Raw genomic sequence first — 27,946 nt, forward strand, 5'->3', positions numbered from 1 at the left:
TTGTAGGTATGGTTTACTTTGTGATCAAATAAATGATTTGTGGACAAAGGATTGTTTTTTGAACAATGATAAACCAACTACAAACAAAGAAGTTATGATGGGCCCTGACTCCGTTAAAATGGCTATACGCCATGAAATCCAAGATAGATGAATACTTTTTGAAAGTAAATAGATCTATAAAATTGATGGACTTGGATGAAATATCCTTGAAGAAGCTTGACTTGTCAAAAAGTTGTTTACGACAAAGTTCAAAGAGTTGACTACGACAAGATTAGATCTTCCGTAGCAATGCTTAAAGTCTATATGGATTATTCTAGTAATCACTACATATTTCCTTTATGAGATATGTTAATAGGATGGCAAAATACATTACTTATCAGAAGTGTGTATTAAAGGTGTATACAAGATACAACCAAGAGTTTTGCTAGTCCGTGGAATACTAGATAGGTATACGAACTTCAATTGGATGAAGTAAGTATCACGGAGTTGGAATCTTCACCAGATGAAATAGTCAAAGAGTTTTTGATTTCATCAGAGACGATGAAGAGGCTTGCATTTGCAAGAAATTAAGTGGGAGCGCTAAGACACATTTATAATACTTTATGTAGGAGACATATAGTTGGTTATAAATGATGTAATTATACACTTGATTAAAAGGTTTCATTGAGAAATTAATTTCAATGAAAGGATATGGACTGAAACATATCTAGTGTCAAGATCTATGAAGATAGATTGAAACACAAAATAAGTTTAAGTCAAAGTACATAGAATGGATATTGAAATAGTTCAATATAGAAATATTAAGAAAATGTTCTTGTCATGTGAAGTTTTAACAAGACTTGAGTGTATCTGATACTCAATGAGTAAAAACACATGAGTGATTATGGATCACGAATAATATGTACACAATTAGATGTCCTGTGCTCTAAAATGTTATGAGCATATACCAGAATGATTCATGAGATGATCATTGGACGACAGTAAGAGTATCCTTGAGTACTTTAGAAGAACCAAGGATATATATATAATTTTGTATGGAGAAATGACAAACAAATCGCTGTAATGTGATTACACCGATATTTGTTTTGTCACATATCAAAATAGAATTTCAATCTCAAATTAGACTAAGTGTTGTTTTAAAGGTAGCACAATGAGCTAGAAGTTGTCTATTTTTAGAAGAGTTCTAAATATTGTGACGGATTATACAAACGAAGGCAGAGTATGTCATTGTTTTGACAAATGACTGAGGATGTTGAGTCAAGAAGTTCTTTGAGAACTTGGTGTAGTTCCGATAGTGTCAGAACTTTGAAGCTATATTGTATGTGACAATATTAGTGACTTATTTCAGACCACGGAATTAAGGTTCCACCAGAAGATCAAACATATTTAATGCCAACTCATTTGGAAATGAGTGATGCGTTGAGACGCAAATGAATTACAAAATACATACGTTTCTGAGCATGTCAGATCCGTTGACTAAAACCTCTCCCGTGAGCAAAACATGATAAAGCACCAGAAGGCCAAGGTGTTATATCTTTACAAATGTAAACTAGATTATTGACTCTAGTGCAAGTGGGAGACTGAAGGAGATATGCCCTAGAGGCAATAATAAAGTGGTTATTATTTATATCTTTATGTTTATGATAAATATTTATATATCATGCTATAATTGTATTAACCGAAACATTAGTACATGTGTGATATGTAGACAAACAAAGAAGTCCCTAGTATGCCTCTTAACTAGCTTGTTGATTAATGGATGATTAGTTTCATAATCATGAACATTGGATGTTATTAATAACAAGGTTATATCATTATATGAATGATGTAATGGACACACCCAATTAAGCGTAGCATAAGATCTCGTCATTAAGTTATTTGCTATAAGCTTTCGATACATAATTACCTAGTCCTTATGACCATGAGATCATGTAAATCACTTATACCGGAAAGGTACTTTGATTACACCAAACGCCACTGCGTAAATGGGTGGTTATAAAGGTGGGATTAAGTATCTGGAAAGTATGAGTTGAGGCATATGGATCAACAGTGGGATTTGTCCATCCCGATGACGGATAGATATACTCTGGGCCCTCTCGGTGGAATGTCGTCTAATGTCTTGCAAGCATATGAATAAGTTCATAAGAGACCACATACCACGGTACGAGTAAAGAGTACTTGTCAGGAGACGAGGTTGAACAAGGTATAGAGTGATACCGAAGATCAAACCTCGGACAAGTAAAATATCGCGAGACAAAGGGAATTGGTATTGTATGTGAATGGTTCATTCGATCACTAAAGTCATCGTTGAATATGTGGGAGCCATTATGGATCTCCGCATCCCGCTATTGGTTATTGGTCGGAGTGAGTACTCAACCATGTCCGCATAGTTCACGAACCGTAGGGTGACACACTTAAAGTTGGATGTTGTAATGGTAGTACTTGAATATGGAATGGAGTTCGAATATTTGTTCGTAGTCCCGGATGAGATCCCGGACATCACGAGGAGTTCCGGAATGGTCCGGAGAATAAGATTCATATATAGGATGTCATTTTATGTGAATTAAAATGTCGCGGAAGGTTCTATGGAAGGTTCTAGAAGGTTCTAGAAAAGTCCGGAAGAAACCACCAAGGAAGGTGGAGTCCACATGGGACTCCACCTCCATGGCCGGCCAACCCTAATGGGGGAGGAGTCCCAAGTGGACTCCCCCTTAGGGGGCCGGCCACCCCCCCATATGGGAGGTGGAACTCCCACCTCTAGTGGGAGTCCTAGCTTGGCTAGGTTTCCCCTCCATATGGAAGGTTTTTGGTTCGGGTCTTATTCGAAGACTTGGAGACCAACTCTTGGGGTTCCACCTATATAATGAGGGCCAAGGGGAGGGGGCCGGCCACCCTAAGCACCACAAGGTGGCCGCACCACTAGATGGCCGGCGCCCCCCTCCCAAACCCTAGCCACCCCCAAGACCATAAGCTGGCCGCCCCCCTTGAGTGGCCGGCCACCCCCTCCCAAACCCTAGCTTTGCTCCTCCACTCCATATTGCCCGCGTAGCTTAGCGAAGCTCCGCCGGACTTCTACACCGCCACCGACACCACGCCGTCGTGTTGTCGGATTCAAGAGGAGCTACTACTTCCGCTGCCCGCTGGAACGGGGAGGTGGACGTCGTCTTCATCAACAACCGAACGTGTGACCGAGTACGGAGGTGCTGCCCGTTCGTGGCGCCGGAACCGATCGTGATCAAGATCTTCTACGCGCTTTTGCAAGCGGCAAGTGATCGTCTACCGCAGCAACAAGAGCCTCCTCTTGTAGGCTTTGGAATCTCTTCAAGGGTGAGACTCGATACCCCCTCGTTGCTACCGTCTTCTAGATTGCATCTTGGCTTGGATTGCGTGTTCGCGGTAGGAAAATTTTTGTTTTCTATGCAACGTTATCCTACAGTTCTACCTTATACCCACCACGCTGCGTTACAAATATTTTGGCAACTAGCTAAATGGGGTGGATCCTAGGTTTAAGATTCTTATTAGAGTGGGAGCGATAGCTGCTATATGGTTGCTTTGCCTATGTAGGAATGACAAGGTTTTTAATGATAAAAATTCTTCTCTTATGCAAGTCATATCTACCAGTGTAAGGATATGCTCCCTTTATGGTCATAGCGTCAGCGCTTGGAGGACCGCGACCTTTTTACGGGATGTCTACACAACTAGAGAATACATTCAAGAAGTTTATTACCCAATATGGGTGGTTGTATAATCGTAGGATTATGACTCCTATGGCATAATTGGCTCCTCATAGTTTTACGAGTATTCTTTTGTAATGTTGTTTCTGTTGGATAATTAGGCACAATTTCCATGATTAATTCCAGAATATAAAACACGATGGCAGCAACTACTAACATGTGAAACTCAAACATACTAGATGCATTAATCAACATGAGTAGCAGTAGCGCAAACAGTAAAGCATCCATCGCTAAACAGATCGAGATATGTCGCACGTACCGATCTGGTGGAGGTGGCGGTGGAGGTGTAGCAGATGATGTCGCAGCAGTAACGTTGTTGATGACAACATTGTTGACGACGGGGACGACGGGTCGAAGTAGACGGCGTTGAAGACGACGGTAGGCAGCACCGCCCGAATTGGACAGAAGACGACCCGTGATGAAGAGCTTGAGCAGTCGCGCAGAGCGCTTCCCAAAAACCTAATTCGCCCTCTCCGAACGTTTCGAGTCGGTTACAGATAGCCCACGACCCGGGAGCGACCCGAACCGACTAACTGCGACGCGTCCGTCTAGGACTCTGTTCGTTTTCCTGAGCTGCAAAAAGTAAGGAAAGTCTCGGCTCGAGGCTCAATCCACTCACCACGAGCGCGGCGCGCACGTCGTGACGTGTCGAGTCGAGTCGAGTCGAGTCGAGACGAGCGAGTGAGGAGGAGGAGGAGCGCGCGTGTAGCACTCCTATTCTCACTCACTTACTAGTGGTGGAACAACCCACCTTATAAGGTGGTCTAACTTCCTCCCAACTTTCCATGTGGGACTAAACTTCCCATCTCTTGTCACTCCCTAGTGAGCTGCCACCAACTTGGGCTCAAACTCACAAGGCTGCCAACTATGTGGGCTTTGAGATTTATAGGAAAAACTGAAATCTAATTTGGGCCACTAAAAGTGGGCCCAATATTTCAACAATCCCCCACCAGATCTCAAATCCCCATTTAAAGATTTACCAATACTCGCTGCTTGTTTATATACCAGTGTTTCAGTGGAGACTGTAAAGTTGAACTTCCGCCTAGAACCTTAAGCTACATCCATTCACACTTGAACAATGGACTAAGCCTTGAATTGCAAGTTTTGCGTGAACAGGGTTTCACTCAAAGTCATGACCAGTACATGGCTGCCAGTAGCCTACCCCGCGGGTGAAGCATATGCGTCGTACTTCATGGTCTCTTCATGAGTTTACTAGAGATCACCCAAATCTCATAGATTGCGACGTTTAACAATCGGACTCATATAGGTGTGTTATTTCAAGAATGCTCTGTAGGACAGCACCTTTGCTAAAATAGCCAACATAAACACATTAAGGCTTGTTGCCAACCTGTCTTACAACAATTGAGAGTTGTGCATCTTCACATAGAGAGGGTTACATAATACTCTCCTCAATTAAACCACTAGTTTGTTCTTCCCAGGTCCTAATTCACGGGATCTCCGATCACAAAGGTTGGGTTACCACTATGGCGTAACATCAACGGGTCTCAAACCCATCTCCCTCGATGCACTTTCTATCACATTACGTGATAGTCCCTTTGTAAAGGGATCTGCCAGGTTTTTGTCTGTTTGAATATATGTAACAGTTATTACTCCGGAGTTTCGCAATTTCCTGACAGACTTCAAATGTCTCTTGACGTGTCTTGATGACTTCGCGTTATCCTTAGAATTGTTCACTTTGACAATTACAGTTTGATTGTCACAATTCAAAAGGATTGCCGGAATAGGTTTTTTAACCACAGGCAAGTCCATCAAGAGCTCACGCAACCATTCTGATTCAACAGTGGTTGTGTCTAAAGCAGTAAGTTCTGCTTCCATAGTTGACCTCGTCAATATGGTTTGCTTGCAGGATCTCCATGATAATGTGCCACCTCCAAAGGTAAATACATACCCACTTGTGGCGTACAGATCAGCTACATCTGAGATCCAATTCGAATCACTATATCCTTCAAGCACAGCTGGGTGCCCTGAATAGTGAATCCCATAACTCATTGTACCACATAGGTAGCGCATGACCCTATCAAGTGCATGCCAATGATCAGTACCCGGGTTTGACATGAACCTACTCAACTTGCTAACAGCAAAAGAGATGTCGGGTCTAGTCGCGCTCGCTAAGTACATGAGTGAGCCAACGATCTGAGAATATCTCAATTGATCTATGGCAATCCTCTGGTTCTTGCATAGTGTCACACTGGGATCATAAGGTGTTGGAGAAGACTTGCTATCAATATAGCCGAACCGGCTCAAGATCTTCTCAACATAATGGGATTGCGTTAGAGTAATCCCACTCTCGTTCTTAATCAGCTTGATGTTCAAAATCACATCAGCTTCTCCCAGATCTTTCATATCAAAGCTCTTTGACAAGAAAGACTTGACCTCGTGTATTACTTTCATGTTTGTACCGAAGATCAGAATATCATCCACATACAAACATAGTATAACACCTTTGCCCCCATGGCGATAGTAAACGCACTTGTCAGCCTCATTGACAACAAAGCCTACAGAAGTTAAAGTTCTGTCAAACTTCTCATGCCATTGCTTAGGTGCTTGTTTCAGGCCATATAAAGATTTCAGCAACTTGCACACCTTTCTTTCTTCACCTTTTACTACAAACCCATCAGGCTGATCCATATAGATTTCCTCTTCCAACTCTCCATTAAGGAAAGCTGTCTTTACGTCCATTTGATGAACGATAAGACCATAGGAGGCACCCATGGATAGTAGTACTCTAATGGTGGTAAGTCTAGCGACAGGTGAATAGGTGTCGAAGTAATCTTCGCCTTCTCTCTGTGTGTAGCCTTTCGCTACAAGCCGCGCCTTGTACTTTTCAATAGTACCATCAGGTCTAAGCTTCTTCTTAAATACCCATTTGCAGCCTACAGGCTTGCATCCATGGGGTCGTTCTAACAACTCTCAAGTTCCTTTAGAAAGAATCGAGTCCATCTCATTATGGACAGCTTCTTTCCAGTCATCTGCATCTGGAGATGCATATGCCTCTGCAATGGACGTGGGAGTATCATCCACACGGTACACAATGAAATCATCACCAAAGGATTTTTCAATCCTTCGTCTCTTGCTCCGTTTAGGAGCTTCATTGTCATCCTTCTCAGTAATATTCTCATGTGATTGTTCAAAATACTCATTAGATGTACTAGACTCAGGAATTATCTCAGTAGAAATTCTAGCAATGCTATGCATATCTTTCATAGGAAACATATTCTCAAAAAATGTTGCATCACGAGATTCCATAATAGTATCAACATGCATATCAGGTACCTCGGATTGAACTACTAAAAATCTATATCCTACACTCCGCGGAGCATAACCTAGAAAGATACAATCCACTGTCTTTTGGTCCAAGTTTGCGCTTCTTAGTAATTGGAATATTGACTTTCGCCAAACATCCCCATGTGCGCAAATACGAAAGTGATGGTTTTCTCCCAGCCCACTCCTCGTAAGGGGTTTTATCTTTATTCTTGTTAGGAACTCTATTCAGGACATGACATGAAGTCAACAAAGCCTCCCCCCACCATGCCTTTGATAAACCAACAGTGGCTAACATGGAATTCACCAAGTCAGTCAGCGTGCGGTTTTTCCTCTCGGCAACCCCGTTTGATTGGGGTGAATAGAGAGGCGTCCTCTCATGAATAATGCCATGTTCCTCACAGAATTCATCAAAGATTTTAGGAAAATATTCGCCACCACGATCCGACCTAAGACGCTTGATCTTTCTTTCTAGTTGATTTTCAACTTCGGCCTTATAAATTTTAAAGTAGTCTAAAGCTTCATCTTTAGTTCGCAACAAATAAACATAGCAAAATCTAGTAGCATCATCAATCAATGTCATGAAGTATCTCTTTCCACCTTTTGTCAACACACCATTCATCTCGCATAGATCAGAATGTATGAGTTCTAGAGGTGCCAAGTTTCTCTCCTCGGCCGCCTTGTGAGGCTTCCGAGGTTCCTTTGATTGCACACAACTATGGCACTTAGAACCTTTGGCAATGGTGAAATTCGGAATTAAACTTAAACTGGATAGCCGAGACATTAAACCAAAATTAATGTGACATAAACGAGAATGCCAAACACTGGTGTCATCACTAACATTGCCACAAATATGGTTCACAGACTTATTACTGAAATCAGAAAGCGAAAAGCAGAACAAGCCTCCGCACTCATAGCCTTTACCAATAAATTGTCCAAACTTGGAAACAACTACTTTATTCGACTCTAAAACAACCTTAAACCCATCTCTGCATAGAAGGGAGCCGCTAACGAGATTCTTGTTCATAGTAGGGACATGCTGCACGTTCCTCAGCTGCACGATCTTCCCCGAAGTGAACTTTAGATCTACCGTGCCAACACCACGAACAGAAGCATGTGACCCATTCCCCATGAAGACGGAAGAATCTCGGGCGACCTGGTAAGAAGTGAACATGGATATGTCAGCACACACATGAACATTAGCACCTGTATCAATCCACCAACATGGAGATTGAAATACCGAAAGAATAGTAAAGAGATTACCGTACCCATCAGCATTGCTAGCGGTCACCGTGTTGACTTGCCTCGCCTTTTTCTTGCGGTCTGCCCTCTCTGGACAATCCTTAGAAAAGTGGCCAGTCTCTCCACAGATAAAGCAGCTCAGATCTGCTTTGTTTATCATCTTCTTCTTCTTGAAGGTTGTAGTCTTCATAGGCTTAGAAGGAGGGCTTGTTATTCCCTTTGTTCTTGCTGTAGGGTTTCTTCTGCACCATGTTGGCGCTAGACTGACCCTCTCCTTTCTCAGTAATATCCTTAGCCCGAGCTTTCTCCTCAACATCAAGAGACGCTATCAGATTTTCAACTGATATCTCCTGTCTCTTGTGTTTGAGAGTTGTGGCAAAGTTCCTCCATGAAGGAGGCAACTTAGTGATGATGCATCCAGCCACAAACTTGTCAGGTAAGGCACACTTAAGGAGTTCGAGCTCTTTCGCAATGCACTATATCTCATGAGCTTGTTCGACTACAGAACGGTTGTTTACCATCCTGATGTCATGGAAGCTCTCCATGATGTACAGTTCACTGCCTGCATCGGTTGCACCGAATTTAGCATTCAGTGCATCCCAGAGCTCTTTACCATCTGTTATGTGCATGTACACATCACACAGACGATCAGCAAGAATACTCAGAACGCATCCGACGAAGAGAGTATTGTTTTCCTTGAACTTGTTCTGATCTTGGTCAGATATAGTTCCTTTAGGTAAACCATCACTAACTTCGAACACTTTCAGATGAGTAAGCCAAAGCGTGGCCTTAATCTGCCACCTCTTAAAGTGCACACCGGTAAACTTATCCGGTCTCAGTGCATCAGCAAAACCAGCCATTGTTAACTCAGGAAATTGCCTACAATTAGGTTTTTGGATTGTTGGATAATTAGGCACAATTTCCATGATTAATTCCAGAATATAAAACACGATGGCAGCAACTACTAACATGTGAAACTCAAACATACTAGATGCATTAATCAACATGAGTAGCAGCAGCGCAAACAGTAAAGCATCCATCGCTAAACAGATCGAGATATGTCGCACGTACCGATCTGGTGGAGATGGCGGTGGAGGTGTAGCAGATGATGTCGCAGCAGTAACGTTGTTGATGACAACATTGTTGACGACGGGGACGACGGGTCGAAGACGACGATAGGCAGCACCATATAGGCTCGGGAAACCCTAGGCAACGTGGGCCACGCCCACGTCGCACGAACGTTTCGAGTCGGTTACAGATAGCCCACGATCCGGGAGCGACCCGAACCGACTAACTGCGACGCGTCCGTCTAGGACTCTGTTCGTTTTCCTGAGCTGCAAAAAGTAAGGAAAGTCTCGGCTCGAGGCTCAATCCACTCACCACGAGCGCGGCGCGCGCGTCGTGACGAGTCGAGACGAGACGAGCGAGCGAGGCGGAGGAGGAGCGCGCGTGTAGCACTCCTATTCTCACTCACTTACTAGTGGTGGAACAACCCACCTTATAAGGTGGTCTAACTTCCTCCCAACTTTTCATGTGGGACTAAACTTCCCACCTCTTGCCACTCCCTAGTGAGCTGCCACCAATTTGGGCTCAAACTCACAAATTTGCCACTATGTGGGCTTTGAGATTTATAGGAAAAACTGAAATCTAATTTGGGCCACTAAAAGTGGCCCAATATTTCAACAGTTTCTATGGCATTGTACTTCATTGGACGGCTGTGTGCATCTTAGCTATGTAGAGGTCGGATGTATTGGTTAACTTTGAATAATAAAGAGTCCTTTATCGAAAAAATGGTGTGTTCTCGGACTCTCTCAGTAATAGGAGGTAGGGAGTGGGACTAGGTGTACGCGCGTGAGACCTCGGTGTGTCTCGTTTCCTTGCTAGGAATATAGCTGTAAATGGCAGCAGCCTGAATCCAAATCCAATGGAGTCCCAGCAAGAACAAGACGTGGCACTAGACGTAGCGAGCCAGGCCAAGAACTTCAAAGCACCTGAGTACAAATGCCAAAGCTGGGAAACACTTGGTTGTAGTTTCCCGTAACGTTAGTCCTTCACCTTGTGAGCTGTGAGCTGTGACCAGGGACAAAATCAGCAACAAATTTTGTTGGCTGTGCTCGTGGCATCAATGGAAACAAATTAAGAGCGATGGATTTATTGGACGGATAATCGGATATACATGAACAGGGGAAGCATCGCGATGAAGGAAGAAGAAAAGAAAAACGTGGGGGCACAAAAAAGGCAGGTAATTAAGGTTATAATTTAATAGGTGCGCGCGCGAGAGCGAGCGAAGATGAGGCCGACTGTGCGGTGCGGCGTCTATATAAGCCTCCATCCGGCCGGCCAGCCGTCCGGGCAAAGCGTAGCTACGGGACGCCGCGCTCTCAGACAAAGCTAGCCGCCACCACCACCACCACCACTCCACCGAGAATCACGCACGCTGCGCGCACGTACCATCGTTCCCGTCGATCGGCCGCCGGCGCGCGGTGGTCTTGTTCTTCTTCTTCGAGTGGTAGAAAGATGGAGGGGGTTCCGGCGGCGATGTGGTGGCTGTGGTGGGCGATGGTGGCGGCGCTGGCCGCGGTGGTGCTCGACTTCGGCGCGCGGGCGGCCCACGCGTGGTACTGGACGGCGTCGCTGGGCGGCGAGAGGCGCCGCCGGCTCCCGCCGGGGGACATGGGGTGGCCGCTCGTCGGCGGCATGTGGGCCTTCCTCCGCGCCTTCAAGTCCGGCAAGCCGGACGCCTTCATCGACTCCTTCGTCCGACGGTGAGTTACCACTTGCCACTGCCTCCGAACCGCGTCTTGCTCCTTTCCATTCGCGCGATTTTCTTTCCTTTCCCGTACGCGCGTGCAATGCATGCGCTCTGTCGCAGGCCGGGCCTGGGCCTGGGCCTTCGCTTCAGTCGTCCGGATTCAGGCCCGGCCCTCACATAAGGCCAGTGGACAGTGCTACACGTCTTGCAAAAACAAAAAGTCAACTACTAGTAGTACACTTCACTCGTTCAAAAAAAAAGAAAAACTGCTTCATTTTGTTTGTCACTTTAACTTCTTGCGTGTTTCTCGCTTGTTTCGTTATCTGATGATAATGAAATCCGATCCTAGGATCGTTTGGAAAAACTTCTTGCGTGTTTTGCAAGCATTCACAATAAATAAAAAAGCATATGGTTAATACATGCCATACAATGCACCAAACAGAACCTCCCTAAAAAAGCACCAAACAAAACCGATATCTAGATACCCTTTGTAAGATCCTCCTGATAAACTTATCTTAAGAAAATAAAATAAAAGAAAAGCATCTGTTGGTGCTAGAAAAAGATAAGCCTAACTTGTTGTTTGGATGATAAGCCTAACTTGTAGGGCTCACCTTTGGAGAGATTTGTTGTTCAATGTGTACGTGGGGTTGCTTTTGGCTACGATGCACACATCAAAAGAGATGCCACCCCTTTTGCATGACAATCCGATTCAGCCCAGTACTCATGTGTTGGCACCATCAGCAACACCATCATCTGTACCTTGCATCCTATCTTCAGTCAGTGGATTCCCCCCTTTTTCTTCCTATCCTCCGTTTCAAACCCATACCTTGATATATCAAAAAAACACAACAGATATCGAGTGTCTTGTTCTGAACTTTTTGTTTTGGCGATGGTCTTTTCTGAACTCTGATGCACCTGTTTCTGTAATCTACTTCTCTCTGTGGGACCCTTAATTGTACCCATGCATCAGAATTATGTTTACCCTGACCCATCCATCAGATAGATAGTAGAGACTTGACACACCTGACAAGACACTCATCTCACTACCTGGCTGGCCTCAGGCGCATGCATCCAAACTCCCCTTTCAGTTTGCTTGGATCTTGCAATGCATGGCTCACAGCTTCAGATGAAAATTGTTTTTCAGTTTACATCTGTGCTATCTCCTATCACTTGATCTATTCTATGAGGCATGCATCCAAAACATCTCTGCTTCTGGATTGTACACATTGTTCATTTAGCTGAGGAGAAATGCATTCCGGCTTGGCACGCACTGTCCAACGAAGTATCCACCCCTGTCCACTCTTTGGAGGAGCAGCTGATTCCGTCTTTGGCACAGATGTCCCTGCACAGATCTCTGTCTCCACTTTCTTAACAGTAGCTGACGTAGATATGCGCTGCTTGATGATAGGTTTTCTTTTGTCATCTACTGTTAGAACAAATATGGTCTCTGCATTAAGCATGAAGTATATTCTGCTATGGCAAGTAGTTTAATTCCATTCCATAGCGCAGGCCAGACCTAGGTGATTTGGTAGCTATTTTCTAGTCTGCATATCTTTGGTTTTAATATTCTTCAGAGAACGATTTCTGTCTATTTTATTAGTGTAATATAAAGGGAGAGTACAAGATGATTTCGACACAAAGAACAAAATAATGCTGGTGCACTGTTTGTGATGAAGGATGACTCTAGCTTGGCCGCAAGCATCAGTCATCCGATCTATTTTTCGGGCGATCCAGAACAATGTCAAACGTTTCTTTTCTTTTATCCGGTCTGAACCAAAGTATATTCTGCTACAATGAGTAATTCAATCACATAGTGCAGGTCAGCAAAAAGTTAATCCAGGTGATTTGACAGCTTCTCTCAGTCTACGTAGCTGGCTGTAAATTACAAATATTTTATATCCTGACACAATTCTTTATAAATAAAGAATGCAAATGATTTTTACGCAAGACCAAGATATTCATGAGATTAAATAGAGAGGAATCCTAGTTGATTTGTATGTACTTGGCTAGCTAAAAGATGTTTTCTCTTCTGAATTTTCCTCCATGGTGATGGCAGGTTCGGTAGGACAGGGCTGTACAGGGCGTTCATGTTCAGCTGCCCGACGATCATGGTAGTGACAGCGGACGCGTGCAAGCAGGTGCTTATGGACGATGAGGCCTTCGTAACCGGCTGGCCTAAGGCCACCGTCATGCTCATCGGTCCCAAGTCGTTCGTCAACATGCCGTACGACGAGCACCGCCGCCTTCGCAAGCTCACGGCGGCGCCCATCAACGGCTTCGAGGCCCTCACGTCCTACTTGGGCTTCATTGACCACACCGTCGTCTCCACGCTCCGGGCCTGGTCCTCGGAGAATAAGGAGATCGAGTTCCTGACGGAGATGCGGCGGATGACGTTCCGGATCATCATGCAAATCTTCATGAGCGGCGCCGACGAGCGTACCATGGCCTATCTGGAGAAGAGCTACACGGAGCTCAATTACGGCATGCGCGCCATGGCCATCAATGTACCCGGGTTCGCCTACCACAAGGCGCTCAAAGCACGGAAGAAGCTGGTGACTGTGCTGCAGCGTGTTCTGGACGAGCGGCGGGCAAAGGGGAAGGGGGGCAGGAAGGTGGTGGACATGATGGACAGGCTGATTGCAGTGGAAGACGAGAGCGGGAGGCGGCTGGAGGACGACGAGATCATCGACATCCTCCTCATGTACCTCAACGCCGGTCACGAGTCCTCCGGCCACATTACCATGTGGGCCACCGTGTTCATGCAGGAGAACCCCGACATCCTCGCCAAGGCCAAGGTCCGCACTGCACTGCAAGAGCGCACGCCATGAATGAGACCTTCAGTTAACAGAGGTGATTGATCACTGATGGTATTTCTCTTGTTCTTCAGGCAGAGCAGGAGGAGATCATGAGGAACATACCGCCTACACAGAAGGGGCTCAACCTCAGGGATTTCAGGAAGATGGAGTACCTCTCACATGTAAACAAACACATGCTCTGTGTATTCTATTCTCGATGCATTCATTCATGCCTGAACAACGATTTTGCTGCCTGAAACAATTAGCTGTCATCCTTTACTGACATTTTCGATCAATTGCTCTATCTGAACGAAAAACAGGTGATCGACGAGACACTGAGGTTTGTCAACATCTCCTTCGTGTCATTCCGTCGGGCGACTCGAGATGTCTTCATCAATGGTGTGTGCCGCACACTCTAGAAAAATCATCACATGTTGTTCCTCAATCCATGAAACTTTGAGTTTTATTGTTGCCCGAACCTTTGTAAAATTGCAATGAACGAATTTCCAGGTTATCTGATACCCAAGGGGTGGAAGGCTCAGCTGTGGTACAGGACTGTGCACATGGACCCTCAGGTGTACCCTGACCCCAAGAAGTTCGACCCTTCAAGATGGGAGGTTGGGCAGCCTTCTCAGCTAAACATAATCTGTTCGAAGCAAAATGAATGTTTCTGAAATTTATGCAACTAAAGTTCTTGAATGAAAACTCAAAGAATTATGTATTGTTTGCAGGGCCCGCCACCGAGAGCTGGGACGTTCCTTCCGTTTGGCCTCGGCGCGAGGCTGTGCCCCGGGAACGATCTTGCCAAGCTGGAGATCTCTGTCTTCCTCCACCATTTCCTCCTTGGCTACAAGTAAGCTTTTCATCCATATTGCTGTTTCCTACAGTTCCAAAGGAACTTTGTGCTACGTCTGAACTTCCGTGTTCCACAAAACTGGGAACATAATTCAGTTGATCCAGATGTTTAATTTTGTATCTGAATGCAGGCTGACAAGGGTAAATCCAGACTGCAAGGTGAGGTACCTGCCTCACCCCCGGCCGGTGGACAACTGCCTGGCCAAGATCACAAAAGTATCCTCCTCCAATGGATACTGAAAATCTCAAACCCTAGGCGGCGGCACCGGGATGCGCCATGTTGAAACTTAGAATGCCTGTGTATGCAAACAGAATATGAAAAGAATAAAGTGCAAGGTGTCCGTTGATTTGGTTAAGTTAAAGTTGTCTTTTTTTTTGTTCTGTCCTCTCCTAGGTCCCAAATTCGGCTGAATTTTGATCGTAGAAATAGACATTCCAGTCATGACAATATTTGGATTCAGCCTTTGTTTGCCGATGCCGCGGATTAATTTTGGCTAGAATTTTAGCTGGCTTGGCATAAAGATTGGTGGTTATTAATGAAATTATTATTCAATGATGGCTTATATAATACCTCAGAAAGTGAGAATCCATTTATCCATGGGAGAAAGAAATTCTTATCAACAGGATCCGGCTCCTGATAATATAACTTTGTTACAACCAGCCAGAGAAAATCATCTAAAAGAACTAAACACGCAACAAAAATGGTTCTGTGATATTTTTTCTTCAAAAAATATGCAGGAGCGTTTTCTTTTCTGCAAGGAGAAAAAAAAAGCCAGAGAGATGTATAATTACATGTGAGAAATGTGGTCAGGAAATGTATGCAGCTGGCATCGATTACCTGATCTAGCAGGGCAAGTGATCGACACGTCAGTATTATAAAATCTGCAAAACTTGAACGCTCATTCGAGTTGCCATGTGTCTGGTTTGGGGCGTCAAAAGGTTCGATATTACTAGGTAGTTTGGATGTTTGTACCGAGCCTCGGTATTGAGTACTGGGGCATTCACTCCCCGAATACTTCGAATTGGGGCGTTTGGATGTGCTAGGTATTCGGACTAGGTATCCGGTCTTAATATTCGCATGGGCCGATTGAACTATCGCGACCTCCTCCTGAATGACCAGCCCCTGGCATCGACATCGCTCGGTATTGACGTGAGACCAACATCTCTTCCCCACCTCGACCGCGAGCCTTTCGTCCCCACCCCCAAGCACCAGACCTAGCTATCACTACACCGACCAAGCAAGTCGACACTAAGCGATGATAGGGTCGGGGTTGGGCAACATCCGAACCAGGCCGGGGTGGCGGATTGGGACAAGGGCAGCCGAAATCTGCACGGGGGCGTCCAAATCGGGAGTGTGGCCGAACCTGCCAGTGACCGGAGCTGCCGGCTTGCGTGAAAGTTATGAGATGATGTGATAATTGTTATATAATATAATCAATCAAATATATTTAGAAATTACACAAGCAATCGTTTTCAAACGTGTATCATAATCATACTCTCACTAGAATTCAATACATCACTTTGACCATCCAAACATGATTTTGCATTCAACTAGGATATCAATTACATGTATCAAATGTCTAAATAGCTAAACACCAATACTTGTATTGATCTAAATATCCTGAGATGTTGATATTAGGCCGAATGCAATGCCAAGCCTGTCAATACAAATATCCAAATGGAGCCTAGGAGTTACGGGGGGAAAACGTCCAAATATATAGCCGCTGCCTCACTCAGCTGACATTGTCTCTACCTAATAATAAAAGAAAAAAATCATCGTTTGGTTTGATTTTGGTATATTTTCTAAATTTCCATCGAATCGAACTTGATAGAAATTATCCACGTCAAAAATGACGCAACAATAGGCAATTACAGCAAGGTTCAAAAAGTAAAGAAAGATACAACCAGAACCAACAACTTTACATCCAGAACCTAGAAGAAAACCAAGAAGAAGCAATCGGGTCCTTCTCCACCGTACCGATGAAATCCGCTCAACGTACGTGTCAGCACCGTCTCTACCAAAGACAGACCAATTGGAGCAACATAATTGTGAAGAGCTGGGACGGAGATGGTTAAGATCCTCTACAGTGGCACCAGACCTGGAGGAAGAACAGTCACCGCCGTGCGACTGAGGAGGGCCACCCTTCATCCATGAGAAGCAGGGCAAGATGGAGTCGGTCGTCGTGTGACCCCTACCGAGGAACTACGATGTACTTCCACAGCCCAAGATCCCCATGTTGCAGATCGAGAACAATGCTTCGCATCGCCATATCCCATTCCACCATCGCTAAGGAGCGCAGCCCTTCATCCATGAGAAGCAGTGCAAGATTTTTTTATATTTTTTTTCCAAAGACTTCTTTTTCTTTTTTTGGGGTTGACGAAAATCCCCTAAGATCGCCATGCTAGAGACGCGCCAGCCACCCCAAGATCATCCATGCACATGCTCAATGGCGCCCGCTCGCGCTCACCCGTCTGCGCCGGCCCTGCCGGAGCTCGCAGGTGCCGGCCTGATACGTTCATTTTGTATCACCATAATAGCAACATATAGGAGTATAGGACTAGTTCTTAATTCTTCTCCTTATTTGCATTGTTTTATCGTTTTAATGCATTTTTAGATCATTTGCAGGACTTTCCAACAAAGTTTTCTTCATTGGTTTTAAATTTTTGGGAGGAATAAAACCTTCTTTTTGTATTTTGTTGTTTCAGGGACCTTACAGACATCATAAACCAGAGAAAAAATAACCTGCAAGTTTTTCATCGGGAGAAGGACATTGAGCGTTGGAATCATGCGAGGGGAGCCACGAGGGCCAAACGAGCCTAGGTGGCACTGGGCCATCCTTAGGCCACGCCATCCAGGCTCGTTTGTTCCTCGAGTGTCGCCTCGACTCTCCCTTTTCAGAGATGCCTCCGTTTCGCCATAAAATCTAAACTATATTTTCCCACGAATTACAAAAGTTGCGGCGGAGGCGAAAGTCCTCTCCTTCTGCGGGAGAGGGAAGATCTTGCTGCTCTGAGACCTCCGGAGAGGGGGAAATCAAAGCCACCATCATGTCCACTCCTTGGCATACGGGGAGGCATCTCCATCAACATCTCCATCAGCCTCAACATCAACACCATCTCCATCCCCAAGATCCAATTCATTTCCCTCATAGTTTGTGGTAGATTGAACCCTGTATTGTTTAAGTGCTATTTGCATGATTGTGATTGGAAACTTGTCTTTATTTGGTGGTGAATTCATATCTTCAGATTGTATTGTAATTCATATGCCACTAATCCATATCATGTTTCACCGTTGTGACTAGTTCCTCATGTTCCCGAGGGCATAGGATGAATTTACTATGATTTATATATAGTATGGAATGAGTATTTGGTGAATTTTTAATCTTTTATGTGGTTCCATGATTGTAATGTGCGAACTTCGACCGCGTATTACTTCACATTTATGGGCTCAGAGGGCAGCACCTTCGTGCAATGAAGGGGGTAGGAAGGTGTTGGAGATAGTACCCTAGAGGCAACTAATAACTAATAAGGAGTAACTATTATTATATCTCAATAGTTCATACTACCTCCATACCGATTTACAGGGCTTTTGAGAAAGAAGTTTGACTACTAATTTGGTCAACAAAATATAAGATATATGCCACAAAATTTATACCATTGGACTCATATTCAAAATAATTTTTCAATAGTATAATTTTTGTGATACATTTTTTATTGACCAAATTAGTAGTCACATGTTTTTCTCGAAATATGTAATAGCTCTGTAAACCGGTATGGAGGGAGTAATAGTTTCGTGCCATGTTATAACTGTATTAATCGGAAACATTGATACACGTGTGTTATTGTAAACAAACTAGGGTTCCTAGTGAGCATATATGCAAACTAGCTCATTGTGGTCCTGATCATGAACATGTAAGTCATTCGACAAAAGGTATCATATCATTGGGTGAATGATATGATGGACATACCCAATATATAAGTATTGTAACACGATCAATTCATAAAGTTCAACGTTGCGATATTTATGAAAGCGTAGTGACCTAATCCTTAGACCGTGAGATCATATCTAATCGCTATAACCAGAGGTTGCTTTGATTGTATCAATCCTCATTCCGTAACATGGTGATCATAAAGGTGTTCTCATGTATTCCGAAGGGGTAGGATGAGGCATATGTGTCAAGAGCGGGATTTGTTCATCTGTGTGATGAATAGATACTCTTGGCCCACTCGGTGAGATTACATCCTTAAAGTTGCACATCGCATGACTAGTTCATGGGGATGGAATCACACGGGAACGAACTGAATGGCCTTGTCGGTAACGAGATCGAACTAGGTATTGTGATACCGATGATCACATCTTAGAGGCGAGGGCTGATATGGAAGAATAAAGGGAATGGAATTCATCGTAATGGTTCAAACGGCGATCACATCTTCGTAGAGTACACGGGGATCATTATGGTTCTCCAGAACCCCTGGTGATCATTGATCGGAGAGGTGTCTCCATCTTATCTATATTATGTTCTCGAATCGTGCGCTAACAAACTTAAGGGTTCAACAAAACTTAAGATAGTTTTTGGATTCATCGAAAGATAGAGAATAGAGAACCGGAGAGGGCTCCAGGAGTATCTGAAGGATGTTTGGAGTGGTTCGGGGGGTGTCTTAGATCATTGTCAATTAAATAATATGTAATATATATCAACTAAATGAATTAACATATAAAAATATGATTTACTTAATTAATAAAGGCTTCCCACACTAAATGGGCCCCTCCTGAAAGGGGAGCCCATTAAGGTGGGTGGCTGGCCACCCCATGGGCCATAGGGGGGCCGGCCGGCCCAAGGTGTGTGTGTGGAGGGCGCCAGGCCCAAGGAGGCTGGCCGACCGCACCACCACCAAGGAGAGCTTTACTCCCTCAAGGGGAATTCGTCAGGGTGACCCAATTTCCCCCTATCTCTTTTTGTTGGCAGTAGAGGGCCTTTCGTGCCTATTAAAATCAAGGAACCAGTCATCCATCCTCAATGGTATTAAAGTGGCACCATTGGCCTTGGTGGTCAGTCACTTACTCTTTGCATATGACAGCCTGATGTTCTTCAGAGCGAATAGGGAGAGTGCACATGAGGTGAGGGAAGTTCTATAGATTTATTGTATGGCGTCCGGACAACAGGTAAACATGGATAAATCTTCTATCCATTTTGCCAAGGGTTGTCAGGATCTGTTATCACCAGATTTTGGCCAAATTAGGAGGTGGGCCGTAAGGGAGATGGGCTTGGAAGGTTACATGTGGAAGATCTCTGAAGCGGCCTTGCACGAAGACTTTGGGCTAGATTGCCCGTGTATCTTTAGTTATAATAGATCGCATCTTAGATTAGAAGATAGAGTTTTACCCGTGCACGGTTAGGTGCACGCCTAAATTAGAAAGTCCCCTGGACTATAAATATGTATCTAGGGTTTATGGAATAAACAACAACCAACGTTCAACCAATCAATCAATCTCGGCGCATCGCCAACTCCTTCGTCTCGAGGGTTTCTACCGGTAAGCAACATGCTGCCTAGATCGCATCTTGCGATCTAGGCAGCACAAGCTCCACGTTGTTCATGCGTTGCTCGTACTGAAGCCTTTTTGATGGCGAGCAACGTAGTTATCATAGATGTGTTAGGGTTAGCATAGTTCTTCGCGTAACATGCTATCGTAGTGCAACCCTGGCATATCTAGCCGCCCTTACACCTATCTTAGGTGTAGGGGCGGCACCCCGCTTGTTCATTATTTAGTAGATCCGATCCGTTACGATTGCTCCTTGTTCATCGAGGATTAGTTTAATATCTGCAATAGTTAGGCCTTACAAAGGGTTGGAGGATCCAGCGGCACGTAGGGTGTCGTTCGCTAGTCCTAGACAGGATGTTCCGGGGATCAACCTCGTGTTGGTTTTTAGGCCCTATCTAGGATCGGCTTACGATCACCGTGCGTGGCCGCGAGGCCCAATCGTGAGTAGGATGATCCGATTATGCGGTGAAAACCCCAGATCGTCGTAGATCGTTTTAGCTTTATCTTGATCAAGCAGGACCACCATATATTCGTGCACCTCGTACGAATCATGGGTGGATCGGCTCCTTGAGCCGATTCACAGGATAACCTGAGAGCCGATCGAGGCTCGTATTTAATGTTTACGTGTATGCCATGCAGGAAACTAAGCGAGGCATCTCCATCACCTTCCTGACCAGGTATAGGTCAGGTGGCACGCCCTTGCATCAGCATCGGACGTGTGTACCAGAAGGCTTTGCGGGCCGTCGCTCGGAGGGACCTCGGCCAGCCGCAGCCCTAGGTTGTTCCCGGCTCTACGGTGTTGCCCGTCGCTGCCCGCCGGTGGGTTTTGGCAGCAACACATTCTGGCACGCCCGGTGGGACAAGCTTCGTCATCGACCACATCGCCATCTACATCTGAGATGGCGGACGACACTCCAGTCACGTACGAGGATCTGACCGACGAGCTCAAGAAGAAGTATGACGAGATCAAAGTCATCCTCGAAGCCGACCTCATCGGCTCTTTTCATAGAACCCGTTCACATGGCATCAGGTGGAAGGGGTTCACGCCTGATGGTGCACTCGATGGGATAGACCTCTCTGCCCCGTCAGAAGAACGCACCAGGTCCCTGCGGCAGGAGATCAACTACATGGTGGCTCACTCGCTACACCGCCACTCCGAGAACCTGGTGAACACTTTGGAGCGTGTCGCTCTTCGGGTGATCCAGGAGATCATGAGGCACCAGTACTCGCCGTCAGGACCGGCTCTCGGGACACACCAGGGAGAGATGCCACTCCAGTCCCGTCCACCGCTGCCATTTGCATGGGCAGCACCAGAAGTGCCGCATTCACCGGCATTCGTCGTCTACAAGATAGGTGGTGACCCTAGTGACTGCCAGTTCTTGCCTGAGGCGCCTAAGGAGATCCCTCACGGGTACACGTGCACGTATGTGCCAGATTGCGGTAACTGGGCGCTCACAAACCAGGCCACAACATCAGGGACTTCTGGGAAAACAGGAGGGACGTCAGCAACAGATCTTGAGAAGCAGACGTGGCTAACTAAGTACGCCATCCCGACGAACCTCCAGAGCTCAGCTCCTGCAGTTGGCTCAGAGCTGGAAAAGCAAACATGGCTGGCTAAGTACGCCACCCCGGCGAATCTTCAGAGTTCAACTCCTGCAGCCAGCACAGCGGATCAGATCAGCAACATACTGAGAGACCAGTTCGGCATGGTGCCGAAACGGAGGGCAATCGGCTATTCCAAGCCGTACCCCGACGACTACGAGATGATCCCGCTACCACCTAAATATCGGCTCCCTGACTTCTCCAAATTCAGTGGATCAGATGGTTCCAGCTCCATCGAGCACGTGGGCCGATATTTGGCACAACTAGGACCGGCCTCAGTGTCAGATCAACTACGCGTGAGGCTCTTCTCACAGTCCCTCACGGGATCGGCTTTCGGATGGTACACCTCGTTGCCACCAGACTCCATCCGGACTTGGAAGCAGTTGGAAGAGCAGTTCCATATGCAGTACCATTCAGAGGCTTCCGAGTCCGGCATTGCCGATCTAGCACAACTACGTCAGAAGCGTGGAGAAACTGTGACAGAATACATCCAGCGCTTCAGGAATCTTAGGAACCGATGTTATTCGGTTCGTATAAGCTGAAAAGGAAGCGATCGAGTTGGCGATGGCGGGCCTCGCAACACCGCTCAAGGACATGGCCTCCCAAGCAGACTATCCCTCACTGGCGCACATGGTTCAGAAACTGTCGGCATATGAACAGCGCCACCCGGACCTGTACCAGGACAAATTCAAGCGTGCAGTAGTCCTGGTCGAGGCGGAGGAAGACAAAGTTTCTGCGGGAGATCAAGAGGTAGCAGTGGCTGAATGGACTCGGGGGGGAACCCCCGTGTCCTGCAAATGGGTAAAGTCAGCAGGCCCGCCCAGGGGGTTTGATTTTGACGTGACCAAAACTGAGCAAATCTTCGACCTCCTGCTCAAGGAGAAGCAGTTGACGATTCCTGAAGGTCTCAAATTCCCCACGGTGCAAGAGCTGAACGGAAAGCCATACTGCAAATGGCATAACTCGCTCTCCCATGCCACCAACGACTGCAGGGTGTGGCGTCAGCACATCCAAGCGGCGATAGAAAAAGGGCGTCTGATTTTCAACCAGTACGCCATGAAGGTCGACACCCAACCCTTCCCCGCCGTTAACATGGTAGCATGCACTTACCCTGAAGGTTGCCAGCCAGGGTCCTCGTTCAGCATCAACATGGTAGGACTTGGGCACCACTCTGGCGAAGATGGAGACGAGGGCAGCTGCTCTCGTAGCAAGGATACAGAGGAGGCCGCTCCACGCGATCGGCTCCGTCATGATGGCAAGCGCTACGTCACAGAGGGAGAAGTGAAGAACATAAGATATCAGGGACCCCTCTCTGATCACCTCCTCAACAAGTATGTGAGTCAGTATGACCAACGCCGACGATCCAGCGATGATGATGAAAGAGATCGTCTGGCTAGAGAAGCCAGAAGACATCGTCGGCACAATCACGATGAGGAGGAGCACGAGCGCCGTGCCAAAGAAGAATCAAGGGAGCAAGACGACAACGACAGGCACTGGGACTGCCCCTTCTTCAGACACTGCTGGGATTCAGGAATGAGCCGATTGCCCACAATCGGCAATTGCCCAGAATGCAACCAGAAGAAGAAGGAGGCAGCCAACGTGTCTGTGTTCAGGCGCTTAGGGCCTCTCCCGCCACAAAGCAAACGCGCAGAGTCCCCTCGGTGGGCAGATCTCGAGGATTCAGAAGACGAGGGACAAGAAGAAGAAGAAGAAGACAGGTACCACCGTCCAAGGTGGTGCCCTGATGGACTCAGCCGTTCCCAAAAGCGCAGGGTTCAGCGATTGCGCGGCCTGGAGGAAGCCGAAAGGTTATACTTGCATACGCTAAGGAAGGCACGACCTGATCTGGCTGTGAAAATTCAGCGAACCCTGGATGAAGAGGGTCGTCCACGGAAAATGGAGTGGCGTCCCAAGCAAAGGAAAGCCGATGATGAAACATCGGCTGGTACAAACATGGTGCTCGTCCTTCCGACGGAGCTTAGTGCTCCACGATTCTACGATGCACTCAAGGTGGACGACAGCAAGCGCATCAAGTCAGAGGTTGGGCTGGTTTTATCCACCAGCCTGACCAAGTAGCTGAAGCAAAGCGATGAGCAAACGTGGCGAGGCTGGTCCTTGTGATCGGTCCCAAAAATTATGAAGGAGCATTACAGAACCTTCAGTCAGCGCTTCAATCGATATGGAGGCCGGTTCCAGCAATCGGCTAAAATTATCTTCACCACATGTTCTGCTTGTGTTCAGCATCGAGCTACTGGGCAGCGGCCACGTCGGCGGATGAAAATCAGCACGAATCCTCGCGGAGCCGACGTGCAAGTGCAGTGCCCTGGCTAACCACAAAAGCCGATATCTGCAGTCATCTGGCAGATTCGGCTCGGGGGGCATATAGTCAGATGAACATGTGCAGATAAACATGTGTAAACATGCGTGCAGTGAAACATTGGGGGCCGATTAGGAAAAATCGGCCAATAACAAAAAAATTTGCACAAGAAGCGTAGCCGATGCGCAGCCATCGACTCTAGTACAGTTACACAAGACCAAGACCTACTGGCTATGTGCTCAAAGTTCACATCAACATCGACATTCAGTAGGAGAAAGCTGATCAACGACCTGTGCGTCCTCGCCGGTATTCTCGCCTTGATTAAGGCTCGGGGGACAGCTAACTTGGTAGATGTTCTGTTTTGGGAGCCGATTGGAGTCGCATCGACTGACCCTGCATCGTGATCTTCTCTGAAAGCAGTTCAGGTGTTGCAAAAAGAAAACTGCTAAAGCTACGGAGAGGAACCGGAAAAGGAGGCCGTCGGCTTTACAGGTTTTGGACCGTCCTGTCGCTGCAAGAAAAGGAAAGGGACTCGATTCTCAAAATAGCCGATGAGTAGTCATCGGCTAAGGGGTTGCGAGAAATCATGGTCAGATATCAAATCGCAGCCTGAATTTGAGAAGTGCTTGACTGGCGGTCTAATCGACATTTGAGTCCGGCTTCACGGGCGTCCAAAGGAAAAGGAATCCGATACGTTGCTATCGGTCTTGGTATGACTAGCGGAAGGAGTGAAATTGGATTAATCGAAAGAACAATTTCATTAATTCAAAGGAGCGGCTTTACAAGAAAGAGCCGATGGCTCTCAAAAGAGGGATCTGGTGCCTAGTGCACTGCTACTACTAGTCCTACTCTACTAGTCGTCGCTGCCCTCATCGTCGCCGTCGTCGAGGTCGTCGGCGCTGCTCCCAGGAAGCTCCTCGTCGCTGCTACCCCAGCCCTTGGCCGGAGCTTCGTCTTCCTCGTCATCATCATCATCCTCGCTGTCCGCCCAGGAGCGGAAGCGCTTGGTCGGCGGATACCCGATGGAGGAGGAGGATTCATCCTCCTCCTCTTCCTCCTCGTCATCATCATCGTCTTCGCTGTCCGCCCAAGCGCGGAATCGCTTGGCCGGCAGAAGCTTAGCGGGGGGAGAGGGGCCGCCCTCCTCTTCTTCTTCCTCTTCCTCTACTTCTTCCCCCTTCCCGTCGGGGGAGGTGGGTTTCGCCCAAGGATGGAGGTCGTCTTCACTTTCGCTTATCAGCTCCCCATTGATGAGGAACTTGAGGTCCTCTTCCCCATCGGTCAGAGGCAGGTCGCCCTCTGGCGCGTGATCGGAGTTCCACTCCGGCTCGCTCGAAGAGAAGGACTGGAGGGAGAGGCCGGAGGAGACAGAGGAAGAGGAAGACATCGTTACAGGGGAAGAGGGTTTTTTGGTGCCGATGGCTGGAACAGAGGAAGGGGATGAAGAGAGCTAATCGATCGGCACAGTTAAATAATGAGAAGCCTGGTAGAAATTTAATGCCATTGCAGTTTCCGAGGAAGTGATGCCAAAGCTATCGAATTTTGCAGAGAAGCTGGAAAGACAGGTCATCATGATGAAGAATACTGCGCCAGGTCTGCTCTGCCACGACATGACCCTTCGAAGGAAAAACAGAGTGGTTTTGAAATTATCATTGCCAAAACCAGGGGGCATGTGTTATCACCAGATTTTGGCCAAATCAGGAGGTGGGCCGTAAGGGAGATGGGCTTGGAAGGTTACATGTGGAAGATCTCTGAAGCGGCCTTGCACGAAGACTTTGGGCTAGATTGCCCGTGTATCTTTAGTTACAATAGATCGCATCTTAGATTAGAAGATAGAGTTTTACCCGTGCACGGTTAGGTGCACGCCTAAATTAGAAAGTCCCCTGGACTATAAATATGTATCTAGGGTTTATGGAATAAACAACAACCAACGTTCAACCAATCAATCAATCTCGGCGCATCGCCAACTCCTTCGTCTCGAGGGTTTCTACCGGTAAGCAACATGCTGCCTAGATCGCATCTTGCGATCTAGGCAGCACAAGCTCCACGTTGTTCATGCGTTGCTCGTACTGAAGCCTTTTTGATGGCGAGCAACGTAGTTATCTAGATGTGTTAGGGTTAGCATAGTTCTTCGCGTAACATGCTATCGTAGTGCAACCCTGGCATATCTAGCCGCCCTTACACCTATCTTAGGTGTAGGGGCGGCACCCCGCTTGTTCATTATTTAGTAGATCCGATCCGTTACGATTGCTCCTTGTTCATCGAGGATTAGTTTAATATCTGCAATAGTTAGGCCTTACAAAGGGTTGGAGGATCCAGCGGCACGTAGGGTGTCGTTCGCTAGTCCTAGACAGGATGTTCCGGGGATCAACCTCGTGTTGGTTTTTAGGCCCTATCTAGGATCGGCTTACGATCACCGTGCGTGGCCGCGAGGCCCAATCGTGAGTAGGATGATCCGATTATGCGGTGAAAACCCCAGATCGTCGTAGATCGTTTTAGCTTTATCTTGATCAAGCAGGACCACCATATATTCGTGCACCTCGTACGAATCATGGGTGGATCGGCTCCTTGAGCCGATTCACAGGATAACCTGAGAGCCGATCGAGGCTCGTATTTAATGTTTACATGTATGCCATGCAGGAAACTAAGCGAGGCATCTCCATCACCTTCCTGACCAGGTATAGGTCAGGTGGCACGCCCTTGCATCAGCATCGGACGTGTGTACCAGAAGGCTTTGCGGGCCGTCGCTCGGAGGGACCTCGGCCAGCCGCAGCCCTAGGTTGTTCCCGGCTCTACGGTGTTGCCCGTCGCTGCCCGCCGGTGGGTTTTGGCAGCAACAGGATCAGATCCATGAGGAGATAATGGAGATTTTGGATGTTCATAATGTTTCGTTGAGTGAGAAGTACTTGGGCATGCCATCTGACGTGTGAGTTTTAGTGAATGGTACTTTTAAATACATAAGAGATCCGGTGTGGAAGAGGGTCCAAGGTTGGTTAGAATTACTACTGTCAGCGGCGGGTAAAGAAGTGTTGATCAAAGTCGTGGCTCGACATACTCCATGGCCTGCTTCAGGCTCCTGAGGGGTTTATGCCACCATATCAACAGTTTTCTTCGCAACTTTTGGTGGGGTTCCAAAGAGGGCACGAGACACACATGTTGGGTTTCGTGGGAAGACATGACGAAGCCGAAATACTTGGGAGGCCTAGGTTTCCGAGATATTGAGCTGTTCAATCTAGCTTTGCTCGCTCGTCAGGCATGGCGGATACTGCAGGAGACTACCTCGCTGAGTGCAAGAATCCTCGAGGCCGTTTATTACCAGATGGAGACTTCTTGGATGCACATGTCGGTATGTCCCCTTCGCGGATACGGCGGGCAGTCTGTGATGGAAAAGACGTGCTAAAACAAGGCTTGATAAAGAGAATTGGGGCCGGAGGAGGGACTAGTGTTTGGAATTCAAATTGGATCCCAAGAGATGGTTTCCTCAGGCCGGTAACATGTTTAATGGATGATCCTCCACAGCTGGTGAGTGATCTAATTGATGTACATAACGCAGCTTGGGATGAGGAGAAGTTAAATCAATTCTTGCTCCCGATGGATAAAGAGCTAATTAAAAATATTCCGTTGACGACGAGGCGGCAAGCTGACTTCTGGGCCTGGCATTACGAGAGGTCTGGAGTATTCTCTGTTCGGTCAGCATACATGATGCTAGTTGATACAAGGAAAAGGAGCACAGACTGGCTGGACGAAAGGGAAGGATCATCTAGCAAGAAAAGGGAGGAGAAGGAGTGGTCTGCAATTTGGAAGGTTAAAATGCTATCGAAAATC

At 46.7% G+C, this 27,946-nt stretch overlaps 1 protein-coding gene across 1 annotated transcript; it reads left to right on the forward strand.

Annotated features, from left to right (window-relative positions):
* The first annotated feature begins 10,562 nt into the window (after positions 1-10,562).
* Positions 10,563-15,135, forward strand: LOC127311641 (ent-kaurenoic acid oxidase 1). Its single transcript, XM_051342094.2, has 7 exons — positions 10,563-11,023; positions 13,067-13,805; positions 13,898-13,987; positions 14,126-14,204; positions 14,316-14,422; positions 14,537-14,658; positions 14,792-15,135. Exons 1-7 carry the CDS (start codon positions 10,776-10,778, stop codon positions 14,898-14,900), a joined length of 1,494 nt encoding a protein of 497 aa, XP_051198054.1. The 5' UTR covers positions 10,563-10,775; the 3' UTR covers positions 14,901-15,135.
* The last annotated feature ends 12,811 nt before the right edge of the window (positions 15,136-27,946 follow it).

This window comes from Lolium perenne, chromosome 7, assembly GCF_019359855.2.
Source record: "Lolium perenne isolate Kyuss_39 chromosome 7, Kyuss_2.0, whole genome shotgun sequence".
In the NCBI taxonomy this organism is placed as follows: Eukaryota; Viridiplantae; Streptophyta; class Magnoliopsida; order Poales; family Poaceae; genus Lolium; species Lolium perenne.

Coding starts and splice junctions, on each gene's coding strand:
- LOC127311641 (XM_051342094.2), top strand. CDS start 10,776: ATGGAGGGGGTTCCGGCGGCGATGTGGTGGCTGTGGTGGGCGATGGTG. Junction 11,024..13,066: donor ATCGACTCCTTCGTCCGACG/GTGAGTTACCAC, acceptor TGGTGATGGCAG/GTTCGGTAGGACAGGGCTGT. Junction 13,806..13,897: donor ACATCCTCGCCAAGGCCAAG/GTCCGCACTGCA, acceptor CTTGTTCTTCAG/GCAGAGCAGGAGGAGATCAT.